The following is a 25137-nucleotide window of genomic DNA, read 5'->3' as shown; positions in this document are numbered from 1 at the left end:
CCAGGGGAAGGGACCGAGAGGTGGTCAGTGCGCCTCATAGCAACTGGTCGAGTGGTCATTCTGGTTGTTCTGCCATTCAGTCGATTTGCATATCACTCTTTTATATATATAGATTTCAGAGAGTAGGCCACTTTGTTCCATTTTTATTGAAATTCATGGATTTGGCAAAACTCCAATTTCTGAGGTCTGAGAAAATACAGTTAGAAGAGAGATTTCAAAATCAGAATTAAAATAAAAAGAAAAGTAGAGAATCTGTTATTCTATTGCTGACAAATTTCAAGATGTAGGACATCTTGAAAATGATTAGGTTCTGGACATGACAGATGAAACTTCCAGTCCATTGCCAGCATTTTTGTGAGGTTCAGTTGACTTCAGTGTAGCTAAGAGAATTTGGCTGTAATAGATTGTGTCAGAGAAAATAAACAGTAAATATGCTTTCTGTGGTATTTCTCCTGATGAAGGGAAAAACTATCCTACCACCATCCCTCCCTCCCTTCCTTCCTATCTTTTCTTTTTCTAAAAATTATTTAATCTTTCTCTCTTATAAAGAACATGCTAATAATTTAAAGGACAGTCTGTAGACATATGGCAGAATTGACTGGATATATTCATCAAAGTAAATGGTTGAATTTACTTTGGTTGAATTCATGGTTGTCTCAACCATGTCCATGCTTCACTTTTGTTCTCTTGTAGCTAACGTTCTGGCTGGTACCAGATCATGATGTAGAAAATGTAAGTGGTAATCTTTACAACTTAGAGAAAAACATGTTGTTGAAGTGGAAACAGTGCCTATTATCTAGTCTAGTTGATGGAATTTATTGGATGATTGGTCAGCTCCTAATTTTCCTATCATTGGTGAAGTAGATATGAATTATGTGCTTTGAAGAGTAAACTTGCTTTTTATAATCCATACAAAAGACAAGTAAATTATAATCATTTAAACAATTTGCTTAAAGGTAAGTTATTGGTTTTATTTGCCTACATAAAGAAATTCTAAGACATAATTCAACCTGTTCTTTTTTCATTAAGTGTAATATGGAGTATTATTACTTTCTTTATTCTAATTTCCTAGCCTTTAAATTAAAATTTACCTTCATCCCTTGCCAAACTGCATTTGTTTATTGTCATTTCCTTTGAAAAATCAATTCCTCATTTCTTCTTAGCTAAAGACTTCACAATTTTAGTCTATACAACTCAGATATTCCCATGTAATATTAGTTCCTTTGCTTCAAAATAAGGGATCAAACTTCCTAAAAGAAGCCCTAAAGAATATGACTTTTCTAATGTGCACAAAATCTTTTCAAAGCTATAGACTGGTTAGATACAAAGATTTTATATTAAAAATTATAATTTGATTCTTGTACTATTATATATACCTTTAATGATAGAGTCATCTAGAGTTACTTTATTCTGATTCTTTAAGCTATCAGAATCATGGCATGACACTTAATAACTACCAAATTTCACTTTATAAATTCAAAAGTATTCTCCTTTTTTGACAATATCTTGACTATAGAATTTCTTGTTTGCAAAGTTTAACAAAATTAAAGTTTCCTAAATTCAAAAAACGCTTTGAGAGTTATCTTTTTAAGAAACTCAGATTCTTTGTAGTGTGGCTAATTTAACCTGTTAAATCTTAGACTTAAAATACTCAATTTTATTTCTTGCTTTATCACATTTTGAAGTTTTATATTTGAATAATTTTATTATCTAAAAAATGAACTTTTAAAATGGTACTAACTTATGAAAATATTATTGAAATAACAACTATACTATGTAGTCTAATTGTTTTGAATATAAGTTTTTTGGAGAAAATCTAAAACACTCATGACAAACCATAAGCATGAATTTGCTAAGTGTTTTAGATAACATTGTATCATTGATTTTCATTCCTTGGTTCCTGTTTCTTGAATGTGACTAGCATTTCACTTTCTCACATATTAAGACACTAATTCCATTTAATGAATTTGAGTTTTAACTAAAAGTCCACATATACAAGATAGGCTATATTATATGGGGTGGGGGGAGGCTCTATTTGCCTATATTAATTATTATGGCAATCACCATTTAGGAATTATCAAGAATTGGATTACATGTTTAATCTATATATACATAAAAGGCTAAGTGACCGACTGTATGTCCATCCGACCATTCGGCCAGTAAGTATGATGCGCACTGGCAATTTAAAATAAATGTTGACTTGCGGATGCACGATACATATAAAGCTCTTGCTGGCACCAATCTAGACAGAGTAGGAATATTCCTACTTGAACTTGTTTTTGGACATGGTCAGTTATATGTTGCTTTCTCTCGAGTTTGAAGAGCATGTGACATTAAAGTTGTAAATACTTCCTCACAAGGGAAATTAGTCAAGCACTCTGAAAGTGTTTTTACTCTTAATGAGGTATACAGGGAGATATTAGAATAAGTTTAATCAATTTATCAGTCATTGTTTTTATCAATGTTGTTTTTATATCATGTTATTGTTTATTTATTAACTTATATATTATTTTCATATACATTTTACTAATTTTCTCTCATCTCTGACACTTCTATTACAGAGAAAGGGCGAATAGCAATATTAAAGTATTTCTTCTAATTAATTTCCTTTCAATGTGCACGAATCCATGCACCGGGCCACTAACTTTGAAAATAAAACCTTTGTTGTCCCCTCTGAATACTCAGTGTGGTCTGTCTGACAACGTATTGGACATAAGACTCAATTTGAAACCACTGAGCTCTGTAATCATGAATGTGCAAACACTGGACCATTCAGATTCCAAGCCTTACTAAGTTAAGATATTTAATAAAATGAAAGAATGCACATAGATGTTATAAACTTCACTGAAATAATTTTTATCTATACTTTCAAATGTCATGGATAATTCAGTTACGTATTCCCCCCAACTGTCCATTTATGGTTAAAATATCTTTAAAACAGTAAATTTTATTTTCATTAATATATATATATTAATATATATATATATATTTCAAGGTTTGAAGATCACTAATCATCCAAAACTCAGTACAAGAGGGGCATAGGGAAGGTGATTTCTCCTCGTTTTTAACTTTCTTCTCTCTAGAAAATGAGCAGGTACCCACCCCATGGGTAGAAATAAAAGAGAACCCCACTAGAACAAAGAGTTCATATGCCAGCTAGAACTGCTGGATGTCTCATGGGCACGTAGGCATATTGGCTTTTCCCTTTTTCTCCAAGGATGTTCAATGAACTTTTCAATCTAAAGAAATACTTTCCTTCAGCTTTCTTTGCAATAAAGCAAAAGTACTTACACAATCTAAAAGAATACTAGAAAATATTTTACTTCATAAAACTAACAAAAATACAAATGAGGCCTTTGGGAAAAGCTGGCCACATAGATCCTATAAACACCCTAGACCACTATAATTGTACTCCCAGTGCAGAAGCCAATATTAAATTTGTTTCTAAAAATAAAAAAAATTAACCAGTTGAAAGGATACAGTGTATTTTAAAACACTTTATAACACTGTTTAAAATGATACTTTATAATTCTTTGAATAACTTCTAGATTCTCAAAAACAAATTTATCAGCATAGTTTATCTTAATTTTTGCAGTTTAGAAGGAAAAATATATTATTAACATGAGGATGTTTAAATATCTATTTTGTTATTTTCAGCTGTACATAACTGTTATTTTTAAAGGTTCTTTGTTAGTCTATTAGTTTCAGCCTACAGAATTTTTTTAAATTCTAGTGGAAGCTCCAATGTGGTGTTTAGTGACCAAAGCACAAATTTTAAAGTTTTTCTTCACACTTTCAGAATGTGTTAGGTACATAGTTTTTCTAACAATATAAAAAACATTCATTTTGTTGCTGCAACCAAGAGAGTTGAAATCTGGATAACCATGCCATTTTAATGATCATACTTTAATGTATTTCAATGGCTTACTTGACAAAGACACACACATTCTATTTGCATTGAAACAAATACTTAATCCTGTGCCTCCTTCAAAGGAAGTTGAAGTAAATGTATCTACAGTAGAAAAATTCAGCTTTTCTAGCATCAGAAAACATTATGGTTAAAATTTTTGTGTCAACTGGAAATGTTTCCATCACTTGGGCCTAACACATGAATATATTCAGGCAGAAGACAAGTGCCCTATAAGAGAAAGTAATTATATATGCACAAGAGTGTAACATTAACAGCTATTAGGAAAACAATCCTTGTGAATTTTCTAACTTTTATGCCCACAAACTCACAACCATTTAATTGTATTTCAACTCTTTAAAAAATTTAAAATCTTAAAATCTATGCTCAAGCATTAATGCATTCTTTTCAATACCAAATTGAGTATGATTACAATGATTAACTCAAATTTTATTAGAGTATTAATCAATGTTATGCAAGGTCATAAAAATATGTGTAATAAATATAATGACTATTGTTTATATTGTTTAACATTTATACAACTCTGCCTTGTAAAATATCCCCCTATGTAAATCAGATGTCTGGAAATTTGTCGACTGACATTTTACTACTGATGAGAAACAGAGTTTAAACAGACAATAATAAGAGATGGGAAGAAAAGATGAAGATGATTAATAGGTATTTGTTTCATAAAGAGACTAAGGAAACTTTTAAATCCTTCACTGTTCCTATATGCTCACTGAAGTGAAGAGCTAGTTCATATGCCTTTCAAAGCCTTCAAAAAACTGAGTACTCAGTCTGTTACAGATGCTAAATTATTCCACTTGCATCCTATTGGAATATTAGGTGTTCTCTATGTACTGGTGCAAGGTTAAATTTTTTTTTTTCAAATAAGCACCTAAATTATGCACAGAAAAGTCTTTTACGTTGAGTCTGTTTCAAAAAACCTCTCCTGAAGACTAAAACACCTTTCCTGTTCCTTATCCCTCCCCATCCACTGGTAAAAAACGGGCATTTTGACTTTTCCTTTTAAATTCTTTTGACCAAAAATGCATCATCTACTTTGCTTCTTGGTGTGTGTTTTTTAAAAAGAATCACTCTTGTTCTCCAACTTCATAGAGATATAAAGAGGAAGTTAAACTTTATACAGTATTTGAATTTTTAAAGTTATGGTTACCCAAAATAGTAACTTACTTTTAATAAAATTCTTGCCGTTCCTACTTGTATTTTACTAAGATAACTTTCTGAGATAAATATATGAAGATTCTCTGAGTAATTAAAAATGGACTCATAGATGTACTGAGGACAGTAGCACACAATTTGTATGTTTACTTTTGAAAGATATTTATTTGCAGCGGAATATACATTGTAATAATTATGTCAAATACCTTTTAGAATTAACCAATCATTGCAGTACACTGCGTACACTCGCGCGCTGTATGTATTCTATCTGTATACACTGTCTCACCCCACGCAGGAAGGAATCAATTGCCATACTCCAGAAATGACAATGGAAAAGGAAAAAGAAACAAGAATCACAGAAAAGTCGCACAAAAGGGCAGTGCTAGGGGGTTAAGCTGTTGAATAAAAGAAACGCCCCAAACTGAAGGAAAAAAAATTAGTTGCCTTAAACTGGAGCTTTCCGCGGGCTGTCGCGTTGAGCGAGAGCGGGAAAGCCGTATTTTGGAGGAAGTGGGGCGGGATCCCGACACCTTCCACCACCGCCCGAAGGGGTCCTTCAGGGAAGGCGGCCGGGGAGCCCCGCAGGAGCCGGGGCCGGTCCCAGGTGAGCGCGGAGGGGAAGAGAAAGCGCCGGGCGCGTCCACAAAGCACCCGGGGGCCGCCCCTCGCGCTCAGGCTCGGCAGCTCCGGCGGCCGGCGCAGAGGAGGCGGCAGCGGGGCGCGGGGCGTAGGAGGCCGGCGGCCGGGGCAGAGGCCGGGCGGCCGGCGGGGGACGCCCGACGCTGGGAGGCCCGCAGCCCGCGCCGCCGCCCGGGGCCGCGTGCGCGCGCGGCCGCATCAGCTGAGCGCGCGGCACGTATCACGTGGTGCGCGTGTCGAAGGTCACAGCGCGCTCACAATGGAGCTCTCGGAGTATGTGCAGAAAGGCTTCCAGACGCTGGCCGATCCCGGCTCCTTTGACTCCAACGCCTTTGCGCTTCTCCTCCGGGCGGCTTTCCAGAGCCTGCTGGACGCCCAGGCGGACGAGGCCGTGTTAGGTAAGCCGCTAGGCTGCGAGCTGGGTCGGCCTGGGCGGAGGGGCGCTCAGAGGAGAGTGCGAGACCGAGGGAGAGGGGGAGCCCCGGGAGGAGGAAGTCTCCGGGCTCTGCCCTGCGCTCCGGGCGGAGTGTGGGGTGGCGGCTCGGCCGAGCCCAGAGCGGACCCTGGCATTCCTCTGTCCCCAGTTGGCACCTGCACGCAGCCAGCTATACGTTCCTAGCCGGCTTCCCACTCCCAGGCCCTTTGTTCTGTTGTAAAACCCGCGTTTAAGTCTTGTTTGTGGCCTAAACACCTCAGGTTCTCAGCCTGGTCCGAGGTAAAGGCTGTTTGACACTTGGATTTCATCAGGCGAGCTCCCTGGCGATTCAAGCTGTTAGTGCTAGGCTGGCAAAGGTTTTCAAGGCTGTTTCCAAAGTAATTACTAGGTCAAATAGTGTCGACATCTTCCAACTTAGAGCATACCTCCGGCTCCTGTGATCACTCCCACAGTGTAGTTGAGTGTGTTTTGCACAGGTTGCACACCTAGAGCGTTAGGATCTGGTGCAGAATGTTTTGTTCCGCACCAGTTACCAGGAGGCGAGTCTAAGTGGTGCAGTCAGTGATTGCGGAGTGCGGTTTTTGTATGGATTGAAGACATATTTTAAGACAGTTCGCTTGTAGGTACTTTTCTTAAATATAAATATCCCAACAATTCAAATGTTTGTGTGTTTTTTTCTGTAGTTTCGTGAACTAAACACGTACAAAAGGTATGAAAGTGGAAGTTGTGTAAACGAAAATAGTAGTCACCACCTGGGTAATCTCAAAAAAGGGATAGCTGTCAAAACCTGAAAATATTTAGAAAATTATGTTTAATAGTCTGAACTTGTGCCCTTGCCTTCCTTGATGTGTTACTGTCCATGGAGGCATTTACACTATAATTAATCAATCTTTAGAGGGAATGTATTCATTCTTAAATTTGCACCATGTGAAATATTTATGTCCTTATTTTCCTCTGAATTTACTCCACCCAGTGTTAGAATGGCCACTGTATAGTTATTTTTTCTTTGGAAAATGTTTTCTTTAAGAATACTAAAAATATCAAGGCAAAATAAAAGAAGGCAGTTGAGACCGGGAAATAGCAGAATTATTGATGTGTGCTCTTTGTTGTTTTGCCATTGACCTTGTTGCTCATCTCATTTACTTATAATTGCCAGTCCTTACAATGGAATTCTTTTTGTTATCTTGTTAAAGGGGCGGGTGTACCCAAATTAAAATATCCCTTTAAGAAACATGACCATAAAAAACTTATCATAGGCATCACTGGCAATTAATTTATTTTAGATCACCCAGACTTGAAACATATCGACCCAGTGGTTTTAAAACATTGTCATACAGCAGCTGCAACTTACATACTGGAAGCAGGAAAGCAAAGAGCTGACAAATCAACTCTAAGGTATAGGATTTGCTTAAATTCCATTTATTATCAAATAACATATTTATAACAATTTTAGTTTTAAAATAGGAACTAAACTTTGATTTCTTTTTTCCTTTAGCACTTATCTAGAAGACTGTAAATTTGATAGAGAGCGAATAGAACTGTTTTGCACAGAATATCAGGTTATTTACTTCAATTTTTAAAAATGAACAATTACTGTTTTTTTCTATTCTGTTTGCAAATATGTTTTCTTTTCTTTTTTTCCACCCTCCAGAATAATAAGGATTCCCTAGAAATCCTACTGGGAAGGTAGGTACTGTGTAAAGTGTCAAGTTGAGCCACTTTTCACTTGCAGGTATGAATGAAGAATGCTGGTGTGAAACAAAATAGGGTAAAAAAAACAGGGATTTTGACCAAAAGAGAAGGGGCCACAGGGAAAGTTAAACAATTGAAGTTAAGCTAATGTTTTTAAAAGATGAAGTTTATTGAGATACTTTTTAAAATGATTTTTTTACTATTCAAAACTTGAAAATAAAGTTTAACAATGTTTTAAATTCAGAATGGATTAAAATTGTGTGTGTGTGGGGGTGGAAGGTAGAAACCATTCTTAGTAAAGAAAAATACTGAAAGTTTTCTGTAGTTATTATGTACAAAATTATCATTGTATCTTTCAGTATAGGCAGATCTCTCCCTCATATAACTGATGTTTCTTGGCGTTTGGAATATCAGATAAAGGTAAAGTTTAACTGTTCTCTAAGGGGTGTTTAGGAAACTTAAAAAAGTAGAGTTGAACACTGAAATGTGTTGTGTTGTTTTAGACCAATCAACTTCATAAGATGTACAGACCTGCCTATTTGGTGACCTTAAATGTAGAGGTATTTATACATTAGCCCTGTCTAAAAATTAAATGTGTAATGGAATTTCAATTTTCTTGATTTAAACAGCATTTTTTTCCTTCTCTAGAACACTGATTCCCAATCCTACCCAGAGATTAGTTTTAGTTGCAACATGGAACAATTACAGGTACAGTATTAGGATCTGTGAATATGTCCATCTTTTTATAGATGTTTAATTGAGAATTATGCTTTTGGAAAGTTCAAAAGAAAAATAATCTAATCATCTGTCAGTAGATAATGAAGATTGGGTAAGGATTTAATGGGAAGGAAGCTTCAAGAGCAATATTTTAACGTAGACTTCACTTTTGAAATTAAGATGATACTAATAGAGAATTGATCTATATTGGCTGTTCCTTTCAGTTAAAGAAAACTTTTGAGTGTATTGTTGAGTGTAAATTCCTTCTGTTTGTGATGGTTTGATCCAATAGGACAAAGCAAAATTATAAACATGGCTTTGAAAATGTATTCTTTTCAGAAATTGAATTAAACTTTCAAAACAGGATTTTTAAACTGTGGTTTTAAAAGACTTTTTATAAAGGGGGAACTATACATACAATTCTAAAATTTTATATTGCCAATGTAAGGCTGGGAAAATTCACCACTACATTGATTAATGGGCATGACAACGAATTTATTTCTTACCACTTAAAAATGAAGATGATTGCTTGAAATTTTGGTGAAATTGAATTTTCCAAAAGGCATCTTCTGCATTTTTTTTAATGTAACCATTAATCAACTTTAAACTTTCAGGAAATGTAAATACAGGATAATCTTTGTTAGATAACTTGAGAAATTTAATTCATATATACCTTGCTTGTTAAGAGGATTCGGTTATAAATCATTATTTCCAATCTCTGGGCAAGTAGCCGATTTGAATTTGAACTATTTTAGAGGAAAACCTTCTTTTGATGGTCTGTCAAAGGTTAATATCCTTGTGAATTTTAAACTTTGTTTATAAAATGTCTCCCGACTTTTTTCTTGAATCTTTCTCAAACTTGGATACTTCTTTCCCGTGTTTTATCATAAAAAACAGCGTTATATACGTCTTTTAGGACTTAGTGGGGAAACTTAAAGATGCTTCGAAAAGTCTGGAAAGAGCAACCCAGTTTTAACTTGGGAAGTTAGCGACCTGCCCGCGTCTAGAAGACCAGAACTCCTTGGCGTCTCCGTCGGCCGAACCGTCGTTTGGGTCCTCTATTTTTAATAGAAAAAAAATTTTTTGGATTTATGCTACTCATCAATTTTGACACTTTTTTACACGTATGAAAAAGTTTAGAGGGAAATTCTGCCTACGTGTTTGAATCTTTAGTATTAACTGTACATTGATCCATTTTGATCATTTTTCAAGTCTTAAAAAAGGAAGTGGACAGTATTTACATTCTGAATAAATGCGTTCTCTCCAGAAGAACTGAGCGTTTGTTTTACTGTGTTTGTCAGTTATTACTCTGAAGACAGAACGATTAGCGTTAACTCTTAACGACTGTCTTTCTTCTGGGTTAAAATTAAACCTGGTGGGAAAGGTGCGATCTCCCGGGGTGAAGACTCCAGCTTTGAGACTTGGGGAGCCGGTGCAGCCACCCTGCGGAGGGGAGCTGGCCCGTCCCGTTACCGGCGCCGGGGACTTGCCCGCAGCCCGACTCTCACCCGCGGGGCCCCCCGAAGCCCGGCCCGGCCCGCTCCCGCGCGGAGCTCCTGCCGGGAGAGCGGCTGCCCGAGCGCGCCCCGCCTCGGCCGCTGGCGGGAGAGGAAGGGGCCGCGCGGCCGCGGGAAGACGGGGGCAGGCGCTGTTGTTTCCGCGAGCCCAACTCGGGCGCAGGTTCCGCGGCGCCGGAGTCTGGGCCGCAGCCCGTGGGGGCGGCTGGGCCGAGAGGGAGCGGTGGCCGGCGCTCTCCTCGGCTAGAGCCCGTGGACCTGTGCGCCGCGGGCGGAGGCGGAGGACAGAAAAAAGAAATAACGGGGGTGGGCGCGTGGGGTGGGCTGAGCTGCGTGCGGGGAGGGAGCGATGCCCGCGTCCGGAGCTGGGTGGCGCGAGTGACGTGGTGGAGAAATGCCTCCGAAGCCGCGGCCGTCGCGCAGCGCGAGGGGGAGGGGGAGGGGCGGGGGCCGGGCTGCGCGCTCCGCTGGGAGGGGGCGGCCACGGGCCCGACTACACCGACACTAATTCCCTGGCCGCCCTTAAGGAATGAGGGGAGCACGTGACCAGGGGGCGGGGGAGGGGGCGGGCGGACTCTGAGCCATTTTGGAGCCGGTGTCAGTTTCCACTCTGCCTTCAGCGGTGCATTTTTTTTCCACCCTCCCCTCCCCCTCCTCCCCCTGCCACCCCTCCCCCCGCCGCTCCGCACGCACACTCACGGCGCCCCCCACTCGCCCACTCCCCCCACAGCAACTATGAAATAATAATTGTAGTATTAAAGGCAGAGATCGGGGTGAGACAATGGGGATGTTGGCGAGGGAGCCCCGATCCGGATTAGAAACACCTCCCGGCCCCGCAGAATAATACTGATCGCGCCCCCTCCGCGCACGCCCTCCCCCGAGTGCGGAGCGGGAGGCGGCGGCGGCGGCTGAGGAGGAAGAGGCCAAGGAGGAGGAGGCGTTGGAGGCTGAGGAGGAGGAGGAGGAGGAGGCGGAGGAGGAGGAGGCCGAAGCGGAGGAGGAGGAGAGGAGGAGGAGGAGGAGGAGGAGGAGGCCGGGCTCCGGAGGCAGCATGAGCAGAGCGCGGCGGCCGCGGCTCCTCTCGGCTGCGCTCGTTGCCCATTGACAGCGGCGTCTGCAGCTCGCTTCAAGATGGCCGCTTGGCTCACATTCATTTTCTGCTGAACGACTTTTAACTTTCATTGTCTTTTCCGCCCGCTTCGATCGCCTCTCGCCGGCTGCCTTTTCCGGGTACGTAGGAGTAGAAGCGCCCCGGGCCGGGGCCGGGGGCCGGCGGAGGCCGCGCGGGGCTGGAGCTGGCCGCGGGTGGACTGGGAGCGGCCCCCCCGCGCCTCGCCCCGCCGGCCAGGAGGGCGCTGACAGCGTGGGCACCGAGCCCCGCGCCGCCGCCGCCGCCGCCCGCCGGGCCCCGCGCGCCGCCCGCGCCCGCGAGCACGCGCCCGCGCCGCCCGCCGACTCCCGCGGCGCCGGGACCGACCCGCAGCCCGCGCCGCGCCGCGCCGCCGCCAGCCGGGCTCGGCGCCGCTCCAGCCGCCTCCCGCTCTGCCCGGACGCGCCGCGCGCGGCCCCACGTTTTAGTTCCTTTCTCCCCCCGGCGCCCCTTCACACCCCTGCGACGCACATGGCCCCCGAGAGGAACACTTCTGCGTGCAGCCCCTGCGGCTCTCGCGGCCGCGGCGCCCTTTGTTGGGAGGTAGATTTGGATGAAACGGGGACGGGCTCCTGAAATCGGGAGCTGCTTGGGTCAAGTGGCTTCCCTCCTCTCCCGAAGAAAGGGCTTTTGAGGGGTTTGAACAACCAGAGAACGCCCCCATTTTATAGGGACGGGTTACGTGGGGGGCAGCGGTCCCGCCGAGGTGCATGTTAGACTGGGGAGAGCCCAAATAAAAATGTTATTAACTTAAGTTGGAGGGACACTTGTGTGAAATTGGATGGCTTGTAAGATGGCGGTTCCCAGTTGTTTCCAAGGTTTCCTGCGTTTGTGTTTAAAATGGTAAAGTTTTCAAGGTGTTATTTGTTACTAGTCTTGGATGAGTTATCTGAACATCACTTGGGACGTGCTCACTGGGAAGTGGCCATTTCAAATTTGGAGCTTTTTTTTGGAATGATGATGGTGACTGGACGTTAGTCTTGCAGGAGGTTTCCTTTCTTTTCAAGCTTTTTCCTCCCTTTTTCCCTCTCGGAGACTACAGTTTTTCTCTCAACCTCTACAATGGGATGCACTTAGAAGCACGACTTAAGTCCACTATGTTTTATAGATTTTGCTAAATGTCAGCATAGGTCCTATATGGTAAAGAGATGCTTTGGAAAAGGAGCACCAAAAAGTGATTGAATATAATTATACTTACGCAGTCTTTTGGGTTTGACAGCGATATTGTCTGATCTTTTAGTCCCAGAGATGTACAGTTAATAATTGGAAATAAACAAGTAGAGAGACTTTGATAATTTCCAATTGCAATAAAAGGATTTAGTGGGCTTAGTTGTCACGGTTCAATATTTGAAAGAGAAGGATGCATTAACCCTTTCCCTTAAACTAGGCAAAATTCTAGGCATATTTTTCCAAATACAAGTGTAGGTTGGTGGTACCTGGAATATTATGAGTAGTTCAATTTATATCCTTAACCTTCAAATTCTGGAAACACATTATAAGCTATATTAAACACTTGAAACTTAAGGATGCAAATTGTTGACAGTATATACTAATTTATGAGACTACGTTAACATTTGAATTAAGTAGTCTAATCAGAATTTCTCAGAGGTTGATTTTATGAGCAAATTTATAAAATTTTAATACTTGAGTACATTCCCATACTTCTACCCCAGAGTGCAAGTGTTTGAAATAACCTACCTGTGCAAGTTATACATCTAGTAACAATATCTTTAAGGTGATGGGTAAGTCATTGTGTGTGCACTTGTGTATACACATACACACACTTTTGTAAGGAAATTGAGCATTTCATTGTACTTGATATTCTACCAAGTCCTTGGATGAGCATTAAGCAAAATTCTCCCTAGGAGCCAAGCTAACCCCTACTTCACCCATACTTGCTTTGGGCTGTGAGCCTCTACTGGGGTTTTGAAATTCATTTGCATTTCTTAGATTGCAATAGTCAAGCCAGTTGTTAACATAATAAGAACTTGCTTCTGTTTTCCTTCATTTTGACATTACTGGTATTAGGCCTCCAATCAAATTGACAGCCCCAACTAAGTATGCCATAATGGCAAGTTTTAACTATTGAATATTTTTACCATTGTACGTCTGGTGCATTTTTGCTTGCTTAGTTGGCAGTTTCTATGTTGGAACCTAGAAGGTTTTCACTTCTAAGGTGCAAGTGTTTCTTAAACCTTATCAGCATGTCAAATGTTTTCAGTCTTCATTAAGCTGCCAGTACTTTCAAATGGTGTAAAAAGACAAAGACCTGAGTTTTATATAGTAACAAAGTGATACTTATTAGCATCATAAATGATAATAGGGTTGTGGCCAAATTCTTCTGAACTTAGGTAGAGGAGTTGTGTGAATTAAGACTTTAAGATGAATTTGAAAGGGTTTTGGTCAAGTATTTGTGACTTAAATATTTAAAGCCAATCAGTAGATAACCCTCCACTGAGGTTTGACTGTTCTGGTGTGATATATTTGTGTTTGGTGTTGGTTTTCTATAAAGTAGAGAAAGGCAGCTCTTTTTATTGAAGCCCTAACTTAATCTTCATGATCGGTGGCATTAGCGTGGTGTGCTTTCACGGGCTAGGGCAGGTCCTGTGGTGTCACAAAGAGAGTTTTCTTTAACAGCCAAGAATACTTGTTTTTAATCACCAAGTGCAATGGATTTAAGTATTACTACTCTTTAGGGATACTGCTCCACCCTCAACTCCTCTGCAACCCTACTTAGACTTACATCAATAATATGTTGACAATATTCTTCTAAACAAGTAACCCAGAGGTAACTGAGGAGTCACACATGAAGCTTTCTGGTTGAAGTCACTGGTTGCCTCTGTAGGCACTTTCATAAAAGAGGTTTTGTTTTTACCATTTTTTAGTACTCTAAAGCTTTTAGTTTCAGCCATTGAGATATGTTCATTGGTATTTCCCTCCTCTACATAAAAATTTCCTAAAAATTACAACCTTAGATACATCTTCAAGTTTCACAAGCTGCCAGATATCTATTCAAGGCAACTTGGAGAATGTCCTTCAAGACAGGTCTAGAAACTTAGTCTTATTTCAGGTTCTGAAATGAGTGAAGTGGGAGTAAAATGTATTTTTCAAGAATACTACACGAAATAATTGACTTCCTTGATTGTCCACTGGTGTATCATTGCTGATAGTTTCCCACTGTGACTTTTTATAACATATAATATCTGTTGGGAATATCATTTCATCGTGCGGGGGTCTCTGTGGAGTTTAGGCTGAGAGGATGGCATTTGTTTTTCTCTTCCATGGTTGCTCTGGGTTGACAAGGTGTTGATTTAGCTTTGGGAATGGGCTGTGGTCACATGGTTCTTTACATATTGTCACTATTGTGGCGATTAAAGAAGTTTTTCTTGTCTCCAGCATAGCTCAAATAAAACAGGGCTTTCCCCCTTCTCTTCTTGTAAATTTCAGTTTTTAGCCTTTTCAAAACTTTGTATCGCTCATCTAATCTACAGCAGAACTTCATATTAAAGAAGAAAGCTTTAGAGAAGTTCAGTTCAATAAACATCTCTGCAATTTGAGCTCTGACGGTTTCGGGCTAAGTGCACAGTTGGCAATTCTCAAAAGATCCCTTCGTGAAATTTTTGATCTAGTGATTGCAAACAGGAGAGACCGAAAGAGTCAAGATCTAAAAGAAGCTCTTCGCACAGCATCGACGTGGAAAGAGGCCCCCAAGAGTGTCCGAAATGGCCGGGAGTGCGGTTTGCATTTCCCTTTACCACTCGCCCACTCCGGGGTCCCCCAAACCGCCCCTCTGGGTCGTGGCGGGCAGGGATCTTGTTCCCGAGAGCCGTGGGCCTCGTGGGGCCGCCCCACCCCCGGGCCTCGGCGCCCGCACCCCACCCCGCCCCCGCGCCGGCCCCGCCCCCGCGCCGCGCCGGCCCCGCCCCCGCGCCCGCCGCCTCTGCCACCGCTGCCCCAACCGCCCCGCACGCCTGCCGCTCGGGCTCGGCCTGGGTCCGCAAGGAGTTGTAGCTGTGGCCGGATGCCAAGTGTAAGTGTAAGTTGCTATGGAAACCCCGACAGAGGCGAGTTCCGAATCCGGAGCAGACGGAGCCGCGGAGCCCCGGTGCTGCCGGATCCGCCCCTTGCATCCCGGCCCCCGGGCGTCCGCGCGCTCAGGCCCCAGCCCCAGGCTGACTCGAGGTGCTTCTCCTGAGGCCCCAGCACCCAGCTCCGGAAATGCCAGGGATGCAGATAGAGCAGAATTTATTTTCCCTTTGTGTTGCCTAAAAAACGTGCCAGGTTCTGGTTGCTGGAAGCGCCTAAAACAACAGGAACCCCTGGAAAGCCAGGGCATGCTCCTGGGTTTCGGTTGAAGATCCATAAGGTAGCTTTACAGTAAACTTGGGAGACTGAACAAGCCCTAGCGGTTGGTAAATATCTGTGGGGACTGTGGGGCTTCTAGGCTGGAGGACAAATGGAAGAAAGAGACCCGAATACTCAGCTCCCTGCCCCCACCCCAGACCTCCTCTTGTCATGCTGGAATGACCTGAGGACCACAAGTTAACTTTGGTTGGAACGTTTTCACCGTTTCAGGATAATTGATTCAAGCCTGATTAGTATATTTCTTCTGTAGAATTCATTGGGATAGTCTAGCTGTACAATGTTAAATGAGTTTCACGAACACCTCAGCATTTCAGAGCGTAAGGTTACTAGGAGTTGGAGATAATGTAGATTCTCCCTCTGTGAATTATGGCCAATATCTCTATGTCTTGCAGGATCTTTTATTAAGCAGAAATGCATCGAACAACCAGAATCAAGATCACTGAGCTAAATCCCCACCTGATGTGTGTGCTTTGTGGAGGGTACTTCATTGATGCCACAACCATAATAGAATGTCTACATTCCTGTAAGTACAAAGTTTTAGACCTTTTTTGTGTCATATTTCACATTTTATCCTGAAATAGGAAAACTAACAATTCTGCAGTCCATGGGAATGTTGGTACAAAGTGATGGAATTGTTTCTTCTCTTGCTTTTAGTGACTTCTTATTGATAAATATTTAATAAAATATAAGTATGCAATGTATAAATGTTCTCAGGATATTAGTTTATTTTATTTAATTTAAAATAACTTTTGGCATTTACCAGTTTGCTACTATTTTCCATTTTTAACACAATTTTAATGCTTAGCATATAATTTCTAAACTTGCAAAAATGTGTTTTTACTTCTAGTCTGTAAAACATGTATTGTGCGCTACCTGGAGACCAGCAAGTATTGTCCTATCTGTGATGTCCAAGTTCACAAAACCAGACCACTACTGAACATAAGGTAGAAAATTTTTAAAAATCATTGTTTGTAAGTGTTGTTGGAATTACATAATTTAGTGAAGGGTTACCCTGTTTATTTCTTCACAGATAATCTACCCTTGAATCCCCACCTACTGTGTATGCTTTTTTGCAGGGTAGCCCTTAATTTCATGCCATGTTAATAATGACTAATTGTAAACAAAGTTCAGTGTTATTCAAGTGATTTTAAGATTTTTGAAAACTGAATCATTTTTTCATTGTTTTATTGATATAATAATAGGCAAAATTGAATGTGTTCAAAGTGCTTCTATTCTCTCTTTATTCTCTTTCATAGATAATTTAGTAACTTGAAGGGCATACATCTCATGACTCAGTAAAATTCGAAGAATTTATTGAATATAAAATAAAGTATTTTTCTACTGATTTAAAATAGTGCTACTACATAAAGAACTTTTGTTATCTTATTAATGTAGTTATAGACAGAGTCATAGTCAAGTAAAATACAATAGCAGTAGGAAAACAAGGAATCTATAATAACTTGTGAACATTTTAGTTTTTGTCATATTGATAGTTTATTTTTCTAATTTATTTTTCAGGTCAGATAAAACTCTTCAAGACATTGTATACAAATTAGTTCCAGGGCTTTTCAAAAGTGGGTAACTTGCTTAAAAATTAATTTTCAAAAAGTATTTTATCAGTTTTACCTGCTATACCAAATGTTTAAGTCTTTTCTCCCCCCTCCCCCTCCCTCTCTTCCCCTTTAGATGAAATGAAGAGAAGAAGGGATTTTTATGCAGCTCATCCTTCAGCCGATGGTAAACTCTTTGGAGGGGGAAAGATATTTTATTTGGAGGGAGAACTTTCAGTAATTTATTAAAATTGAATTTAATCCAAATATCACTTCTATTCTCATATATAATATATAATTAAATACTTAATTTTTAAAATTTGACTTTCATAATGTCTTTATAGCCACCAATGGCTCTAATGAAGATAGAGGAGAAGTTGCAGATGAAGATAAGAGAATTATAACCGATGATGAGATAATAAGCTTATCCATTGAATTCTTTGATCAGAACAGGTAAATTCTTTAGGAAATATGATTTATACTTATATGTTTATTAGATACATTGTTCCACTAATGATCTGTTTCTTAGATTGGATCGCAAAGTAAACAAAGACAAGGAGAAATCTAAGGAGGAGGTAAGGTTCCATGTTTCAAAAGCATAAAAATATATTTAGATTCTAAATTTTATGAGTGTATGTTTTCTTTTAGAATATTCTAGGGTCAGATGATGCTGTCAAATGGAAGAAAATTGTCCTGTTTGATGTTTAAGAGTGACTTAGATATCTGATAGTTTATAAATAGAATTTAGTTTATATATGATTGCTATTGTTACAAAATATTTTAAATAAGTAATGTTTAATGCTTTGATATACTTAAAGTTTTCTTACTATATCAGGAATCTGTTCATTTAATACTTATAAAAATAGTAAATGCAAAGTATAGTTAAGAATTTAGTCATGTCCCACTTTTGGGGATACCTTGTATCATTCAGACAATCTAATTAAAACTTTTTTTTAATCTGAAAGTTAAGAATAAAAAATAAAATTACTTTTCTGAATGTACTTAGGTGAATGATAAAAGATACTTACGATGCCCAGCAGCAATGACTGTAATGCACCTAAGAAAGTTTCTCAGAAGTAAAATGGACATACCTAATACTTTCCAGGTATGTACTTTACAGTGTTCTTGCATTAAATACAGATTTTTTTTTAAATTCAATGACTTTTTTCTTTTTGGATTCTGAATCCCAAAAAGCAGTAAAATTTAAAAAAAAATTAGTATTTAACTTGGAAATATCTCTTAAAATAAATTGTTTTATGCTATGAAAACAAATCCCTTAGTAAATTCAAGAAATATTTTTCCTCATTTGAGAATTCAAGAGTGATCCTTTGTCTAAATGTTTGGAGAAAATGTTTTTAAAGCACTTTTGGGTTATATTTAGACCAAAAAAAAAAAATACCTAGATTTACTTTTGCACTGTGATATTTAATTGAAATATCATTTTTCAATAGATTGATGTCATGTATGAAGAGGAACCTTTAAAGGATTATTATACACTAATGGATATTGCCTACATTTATACCTGGAGAAGGGTAAGTAGCATATCTGATACAGATTATTGTGGTAAACTGTATTTAAAGAGTTAAGATTAATTTCTTCCTTTTAACTTTATAGAATGGTCCGCTTCCTTTGAAATACAGAGTTCGACCTACTTGTAAAAGAATGAAGATCAGTCACCAGAGAGATGGACTGACAAATGCTGGAGAACTGGAAAGTGACTCTGGAAGTGACAAGGCCAACAGCCCAGCAGGAGGTATTCCCTCCACCTCTTCTTGTTTGCCTAGCCCTAGTACTCCAGTGCAGTCTCCTCATCCTCAGTTTCCTCACATTTCCAGTACTATGAATGGAACCAGCAACAGCCCCAGCGGTAACCACCAATCTTCCTTTGCCAGTAGACCTCGAAAATCTTCAGTAAATGGGTCGTCAGCAACTTCATCTGGTTGATACCTGAGACCTTAAGGAAAACAATTTTAAATCCCTGATTTATATAGATATCTTCATGCCATTACAGCTTTATAGATGTTAATACATGTGACTATCGTCCAATTTGCTTTCTTTTGTAGTGCATTAAAGTTGGCTATAAAAGATGGACTAGATGTGATATTGATATGGACGTTAATTGAAAAGAAAGATTGTTCCTATGAAGAATTGGTTACTGAGAGGCAGACAAGATTTTTTTCTGTGTTAGGAAAGATATGAAATGGTTTCTGTAACGGTTGTTTGGATTTGAAAATATTCTGCAGTGGATATAAACATTTGGCCATAGTTTGTTAATCTCAACTAACGCTGCCTACGTTACATTCTTCTTGATTGTTCTTGTTATTAAGCTGTTTTGTGAACCTGTAGAAAACAAGTGCTTTTTATCTGAAAATTCAACAAACAGAAAGAATACGCATAGAATAATGCATTCTATGTAGCCATGTCACTGTGAATAACGATTTCTTGCATATTTAGCCATTTTGATTCCTGTTTGATTTTTACTTCTCTGTTGCTACGCAAAACCGATCAAAGGAAAGTAAACTTCAGTTTTACAATCTGTATGCCTAAAAGCGGGTAACTACCGTTTATTTTACTGACTTGTTTAAATGATTCGCTTTTGTAAGAATCAGATGGCATTATGCTTGTTGTACAATGCCATATTGGTATATGACATAACAGGAAACAGTATTGTATGATATATTTATAAATGCTTTAAAGAAAATATTGTGTTTCATGCATTCAAAAATGGTTGTTAAAATTCTCCCAACCGGTTCGACCTTTGCAGATACCATATGTTTGAGCCTTTTCGGCATAGGATATTTTTAATGTGGATATCTAATTCTAAAGTCTGTTCCTTTGGAAGTAATTGGCAAATCATATTGACTCTCTCTAGTGATACATGTTTACTTTTAAAATATGTTGCAGAAAAACTTTTAACAAAGGAATTTGGAAATAGTGTCTTCATTTCCCATTGCTTATGATGAAATTACTGTGTTTTAAAAATGTATATTGATCACTATAATCTTAAGACAAATTTTAAAATAAACCAGCAAATTGCTGGAGGAAGACATTTTATCTAAAATTATTTTAATATGTGATATAACAGTAATTTAAAATTTAAGAGTTGCTTTTATAGTTGTAAACAGTGGCATATGCCATCTCTCTAATAGAAGCAATTTATCATGAGCTTCTACAGGTATTAATTTTTAAATAGAGTGAGCATATTGAATTTAAAATATGAATAACCTCAACAATTTTCAGTTTGTATTTTGCTTTGGTCGAACTTGGTGTGTGTTCATCACCCATCAGTTATTTGTGAGGGTGTTTATATGAATATTGTTTCATGTTTGTATGGGAAAATTGTAGCTAAACAATTTCATTGTCCCCAGTCTGCAAAAGAAGCACAATTCTATTGCTTTGTCTTGCTTATAGTCATTAAATCATTACTTTACATATATTGTTGTTACTTCTGCTTTCTTTAAAAATACAGTAAATGAAGTTTTATGAAACTACAAATACATATATTTTTATTTTGACCTAAATTTGTACAGTCCCACTGTGTTGTTTCTAATTATAGATGTAAAATTAAATTTCATTTGTAATTGGGAAAAATTCAATAAAAGGGATATTCATTTAGAAATTAGCTAAGACTGTAATAAAAATGTGATATGAAGCACAATGTGCAGAAGTTTTGGAAACCCTATTGTGGATAACAACAGATAAAAGCTAAAGGGAATCCATTGCTGTCTTAAATAATGATGTTGGTAAGAAGTACATGATTTGTTGTATAATTGCTTAAAAACCCAATTGAAAGATGTATCTGTTTATTTACTTTATAACCTTTGAAGTAAAAGTTACCCATGTTTGCCAATTTTGGTGAATTTAACTTCTTTTTCTAGGCCTCAACTTTTTCATATCTAAGACAAAGAAAAGTTAATGAAAGTTGCAAGTGGTATTTTTACTTTGGATGATTGTGTGTATAAAAAAAATGAAAAAACGTTTCAAAGGCCAAACACTTCAAATGCTAGTGGACTGTCATTTGACTTATTCAAAACCAAATTGTAAAATCAACATGGGACTTTGACTTTAGTGATGAATTTATTTTTGAAGTTATTAAAACATCAGATATTGCATTTATGGCTTAACACTTTTATCATACTTGAAAACATACATTTATTTTATTTGAAAGTATTTTTTTTCCTACTCAATTTGAAAATTGCTTAAGCAATTAAAGGGTATTTCAGCCAAAACGTCATTGTCTTTTAATAAAATAGAAAATTACAATGTTTTGAATTTTCCTATAACCAGCCATCACAGTTGGGCAATTAAGATTTAAAACTTTTGTTAAACTACTATTTTAAAAATTTTCAATCTTGCAAAAACCTATAGCAAAGCTAACTTTGTAACTCTTAGCAGTAAAAGCAGGGTACATGAAAAGTCAGCTTTAAGTTTGGCTTTTGCTTCTGAAAAGTATTCTAGGATTCTATACTACAAAGTTAGTGCTAACAAAATATTCCACAGAAACTGCCTAAATTGATTTCACAGATTTTAGCTTAAAAGCAGAGAGAGAATGAAGCTAGTTGCTGTTGTGTAAATAGTGATCTATCTTGCTTTACACATGCATACCACTTTACAACTACTTTTTGCTTTTAAAATTGCCAGCCGGCCGCTAATTGCACCGAGTTTGAAAAAAAGAAAGCTGACTTAACCTATCAACCACATTACTCCGTTCCCATTTCTGTATGTGCCAGTGTTAGGGTCTCTGGAGGTATAATACAACAGGCAGAGCAATCTGGTAGGGACTTTTCTTCATCCTTTTCCCTTATTCTTTCCCCAATATTTGGAGTTTTAGTTCACGTGTGAAATTTGGTACACCCATACAGGCCTACCAAGATAAAGTCACGTTCTGAAAACTCAAAAGGCGCTTAATAGGAACCCATGTGACATGCTGTTTGCACTGCCCAACGAGAAATGAACATGTTTGGTTTTTCAAAAGTAGCTTACAGTAATCTTGGAAGGGATGGGATTTCAATTTTAGAAACAATCAGCATAGGGACCCTAGTCTCTTTTGGAATCCTGGAGTGAAGGAAGTTAGTTTTTTTTCACTTGTTTTAAAGGTTTGATAAATACGTATCTTCTCATTGCCCCTGGAATGACAATGGAAATTCTGATTTAGTTTAGTGTTTTCCCTGATACAGTCTAACTCGAATTTTATCCAAAACAAAAGGCCTTGGTGACATTACATGTAAATGACCCTTTTAAAAAACATACTTTTAAAGACATCTATTGGTGCAAAGAGCATAGAACACAGCTCCAGCATAAGGCTCCTGGGTTAATTAGATAATGTCATTTCACTTGAGGATATTTGTTCATGTAGAAAACGAACAGTACAACAGGTGATTTTTGCTAAGATCTTAAAAAAAAAAAAAGTCTAACTCCTCCAAAATAAAACCTTGAACTAAACTGGGACTATTTTAGATAGGCTGGTCCTTTAGAAGGTAGAGATGGTATCACCTATCAGAGCCTCCCGAAAATCAGACTTGGGGAATAACCCCGTGAAGTCCTTGAGTCTTTAGATCTTGCAAATCTCAAGATCGGCCAGTTTTGATTATGAAAGTCTGAAAATGTTTACACAGTCGAGTGTTTCCTGTTTCCGTAGTTAATTTTTTTTTTTTTTTTACCGTTTTTTCTTCTTTTGGTTCTTGAAACGGATTTCCTTTATTTGCACCAGTTTCTTTTTCTTAGTGTGCAATTTCTAGGTCGCATAAAGACTTCACTGTCAACTTCTGTCTTCAAGTCGACGGCATCAAAAGTCATTTATCTCCGGAAAGGCTCCTTTAAGATCCTTGTGGGTTTTCTGAAGGAGTGCAAGTGTATGTGGAAAACTCATCCCGAAGTCTCATTTAACCTCCAAAAAATTTAGTAAGCATTCAAAAGCTTCCAATGAATGAGTTCAAGTGCTTCCCATCTTCTAACTCTTGTCTTAAAATGTCCCTTCCAGAAGGAATTCCCCCAAATAGCGGGTGTTGCTCCCTCAGAATCACTTACATTTCAACACAAATATTACTTCTTGCTCTGATTGCTGGGGGCCAGCCTGAAATCCAAACTTCTGAGAGAACGTGATTTCAAGTTCGGTACCGATTTGGCGCTCTCCAGCCCGCCGTCCCCCTGAGTGGCGGGAACCCAATTTGAGAGAAGAGACTTGGAAAGCTGAGGACGGGGTGCCCGGGGACGCGCGCTGAGAACGGGGGTGGAAGGAGCGAGAACTTCGCACAGAGGAGGAAAGGGATCCCTGGAGGTAGGTCTGTCCGGGAGCTGCAGTCTTAGGTCTCGGCCCCACCTGCGGCGGAAGGTACTCGAACAAAGCCAAAGACAAGCGCGCACGGCGCGACGTGGAAGACAAAACCCGGGCGACGGTGAACAGGGTGGAGAGACCCACAGCTCCCCCGCCGCGGAAAAAGGCTTCTCAGGCTCCGGCGCTCGGTGGGGAGCGCGCAGGACGCCCGGCGGCAGAGGATGACCTCCCTCTCCCGGCAGCGCTGCCTCCCCGGCCCGGGGGCCTTTCCCCAACGGACGCGCCGGGGAGAAAGGGCCCTGCTCCCGCTCCGGGTGGGCCTGGCAGCGCTCCGAGGCGTGCGGGAGTCCCCGCGCCGCCCCGCCCCGCCCGCCGCGCCGCGGGGGCCGGCCGCCCCGCGCGAGCCCAGGCCGCGGGCACCGGAGGCCATTTTGCGCGTGCGCCGCTCGCCCCGCGCTGCTCGGCGGACGGATTCGCGTCCCGCCAATTTTGAAAGCTCGATTCTCAGGCCGGCGGGGCTCGGCTGGCGGGGAAACGAAGTCACTTCTCCAGCGTCGGGCCCGTGGCGACCGGCGGCGACAGCGGGGCGCGCGTGGCCACACCGGGAAGGCTTCACGGGCGAGGCACAGGCGGGCCCGCCGCCGCCGAGGCGCAGCGCCCGCAGAAACGGACCCCCGCCCTCCGGAGCCCGCATGGAGCATGTCTGCGGGGCCGTCCCGAGCAGCGCCTCGCGCTGCCCTCTGCCCTGCCTCGAAGCCTATGCCCTTTCCCCTTCGATAACCAGGTGTCCTCGGAGTTGGGGAGTCGGGTGGATCTGTTGTAAACGAAATTAACCAAACGTAAAACTACCACCCGAGGTCCCCCAAGGCTGCGCTTCGCGGGCAGCGGCTGGAGGGGGTCCCCCCGCTGAGCTCGTTTGCTGGGTAGAACAGGGTCTACGCCCCTGGGAGGGGAACCGGACCCGGTGACCGTGTGGAGGAGGGGGCGGGGGGCGGCAGGAATCTCACAATCTGGGCCCAGAACCACACGTTGGGACCCAACGGCGGCGCCTAAATGGGTCTCCATCGGGGACAACCTGGAAGGCCGCTGTCCTCGCGCCCCCGGGCGAGGGCGGCCGAGGCGGGGTGTCGCCTCCGAAGGCGTTGGGGACACCACAGCGGGCTCCTTGCCGAGTCCGCGCGCACCCCAGAGACCGGGAGAGGGAAGGGGGACTTGGGGAGGGCGGTCCCGGTGGCGGCAGAGAAGTGAAAGCGACCTGAAATGGGCGCTGCCGGGCGAGGCCTCCATCAGTGCCGCCGACCGCAGGAGCCGCCATTTGGTGACAGATCTCAGTAGCCTGTGTTGCACGTCACAGCTGGCTCGTCTATGTGGCATGATTTCTTTAAAGCCGTGGTTTTTTAAAAAAAGCAAATTTCCCCCTAGGCTCTCCCCTTCCTCCTCCCGGGAGGGAATCCTTCCCCGCGGACGGCCGCGCGCGGCGGCCTCCGGGCCTCTGCGGGGGCGCATGTCCACGGGGCGCACCCACTCCACCACCGAGGGCCGGTGCGGAGCGCGATGAAGCCCAGCAGACTTAGTGGGGGGCTCCCTCCCCGCGTCCCCGAGCCCGCAGCTTTCCTCTCCACGGGGAGAAAGAAGAACCTCATTTCCTGAGGGATCGCGACGGGCATCGTCCTTCGCCGCCCGCGCCCGCCCCGTCTCCGCCTCGCAC

At 41.1% G+C, this 25137-nt stretch overlaps 2 protein-coding genes across 5 annotated transcripts; both read left to right on the top strand.

Annotated features, from left to right (window-relative positions):
• Positions 1-5818: 5818 nt before the first annotated feature.
• On the top strand, positions 5819-9845 carry COMMD3 (COMM domain containing 3). 2 transcript variants are annotated; one of them, XM_028156579.2, is made up of 8 exons: positions 5819-6126; positions 7448-7559; positions 7660-7723; positions 7816-7850; positions 8216-8276; positions 8360-8416; positions 8505-8564; positions 9471-9845. In XM_028156579.2, the coding sequence occupies exons 1-8, from the start codon at positions 5988-5990 to the stop codon at positions 9507-9509; spliced, it is 567 nt and encodes a 188-aa protein (XP_028012380.1). In that variant the 5' UTR covers positions 5819-5987; the 3' UTR covers positions 9510-9845. The 2 variants fall into 2 exon arrangements, with proteins under 2 accessions (XP_028012380.1, XP_008147079.1); XM_008148857.3 differs by having other exon boundaries at positions 5839-6126; positions 9490-9845.
• A 1273-nt stretch (positions 9846-11118) lies between these two features.
• BMI1 (BMI1 proto-oncogene, polycomb ring finger) lies at positions 11119-21005 on the top strand. 3 transcript variants are annotated; one of them, XM_054725784.1, is made up of 11 exons: positions 11119-11320; positions 14870-14977; positions 15998-16128; positions 16453-16549; positions 17124-17179; positions 17292-17342; positions 17500-17608; positions 17685-17730; positions 18162-18260; positions 18607-18687; positions 18770-21005. In XM_054725784.1, the coding sequence occupies exons 3-11, from the start codon at positions 16017-16019 to the stop codon at positions 19097-19099; spliced, it is 981 nt and encodes a 326-aa protein (XP_054581759.1). In that variant the 5' UTR covers positions 11119-11320; positions 14870-14977; positions 15998-16016; the 3' UTR covers positions 19100-21005. The 3 variants fall into 3 exon arrangements, with proteins under 3 accessions (XP_054581759.1, XP_054581762.1, XP_054581750.1); XM_054725787.1 differs by lacking the exon at positions 14870-14977 and having other exon boundaries at positions 18770-18908; positions 18991-19038; XM_054725775.1 differs by lacking the exon at positions 14870-14977.
• The last annotated feature ends 4132 nt before the right edge of the window (positions 21006-25137 follow it).

This window comes from Eptesicus fuscus, chromosome 2, assembly GCF_027574615.1.
Source record: "Eptesicus fuscus isolate TK198812 chromosome 2, DD_ASM_mEF_20220401, whole genome shotgun sequence".
NCBI classification, from domain to species: Eukaryota; Metazoa; Chordata; class Mammalia; order Chiroptera; family Vespertilionidae; genus Eptesicus; species Eptesicus fuscus.
Note: the sequence above shows the minus strand (reverse complement) of the source record. Positions and strands in the feature narration are given on the sequence as shown.

Excerpts from the sequence above, each read along its gene's own strand:
- BMI1 (XM_054725775.1), top strand. The coding sequence starts at position 16,017 with ATGCATCGAACAACCAGAATCAAGATCACTGAGCTAAATCCCCACCTG. Across the intron at positions 16,550-17,123 it reads AGACCACTACTGAACATAAG|GTCAGATAAAACTCTTCAAG; the intron begins GTAGAAAATTTT and ends TTTATTTTTCAG. Across the intron at positions 17,609-17,684 it reads GAATTCTTTGATCAGAACAG|ATTGGATCGCAAAGTAAACA; the intron begins GTAAATTCTTTA and ends TCTGTTTCTTAG.
- COMMD3 (XM_008148857.3), top strand. The coding sequence starts at position 5,988 with ATGGAGCTCTCGGAGTATGTGCAGAAAGGCTTCCAGACGCTGGCCGAT. Across the intron at positions 7,560-7,659 it reads GCTGACAAATCAACTCTAAG|CACTTATCTAGAAGACTGTA; the intron begins GTATAGGATTTG and ends TTTTTCCTTTAG. Across the intron at positions 8,565-9,489 it reads GCAACATGGAACAATTACAG|GACTTAGTGGGGAAACTTAA; the intron begins GTACAGTATTAG and ends TACGTCTTTTAG.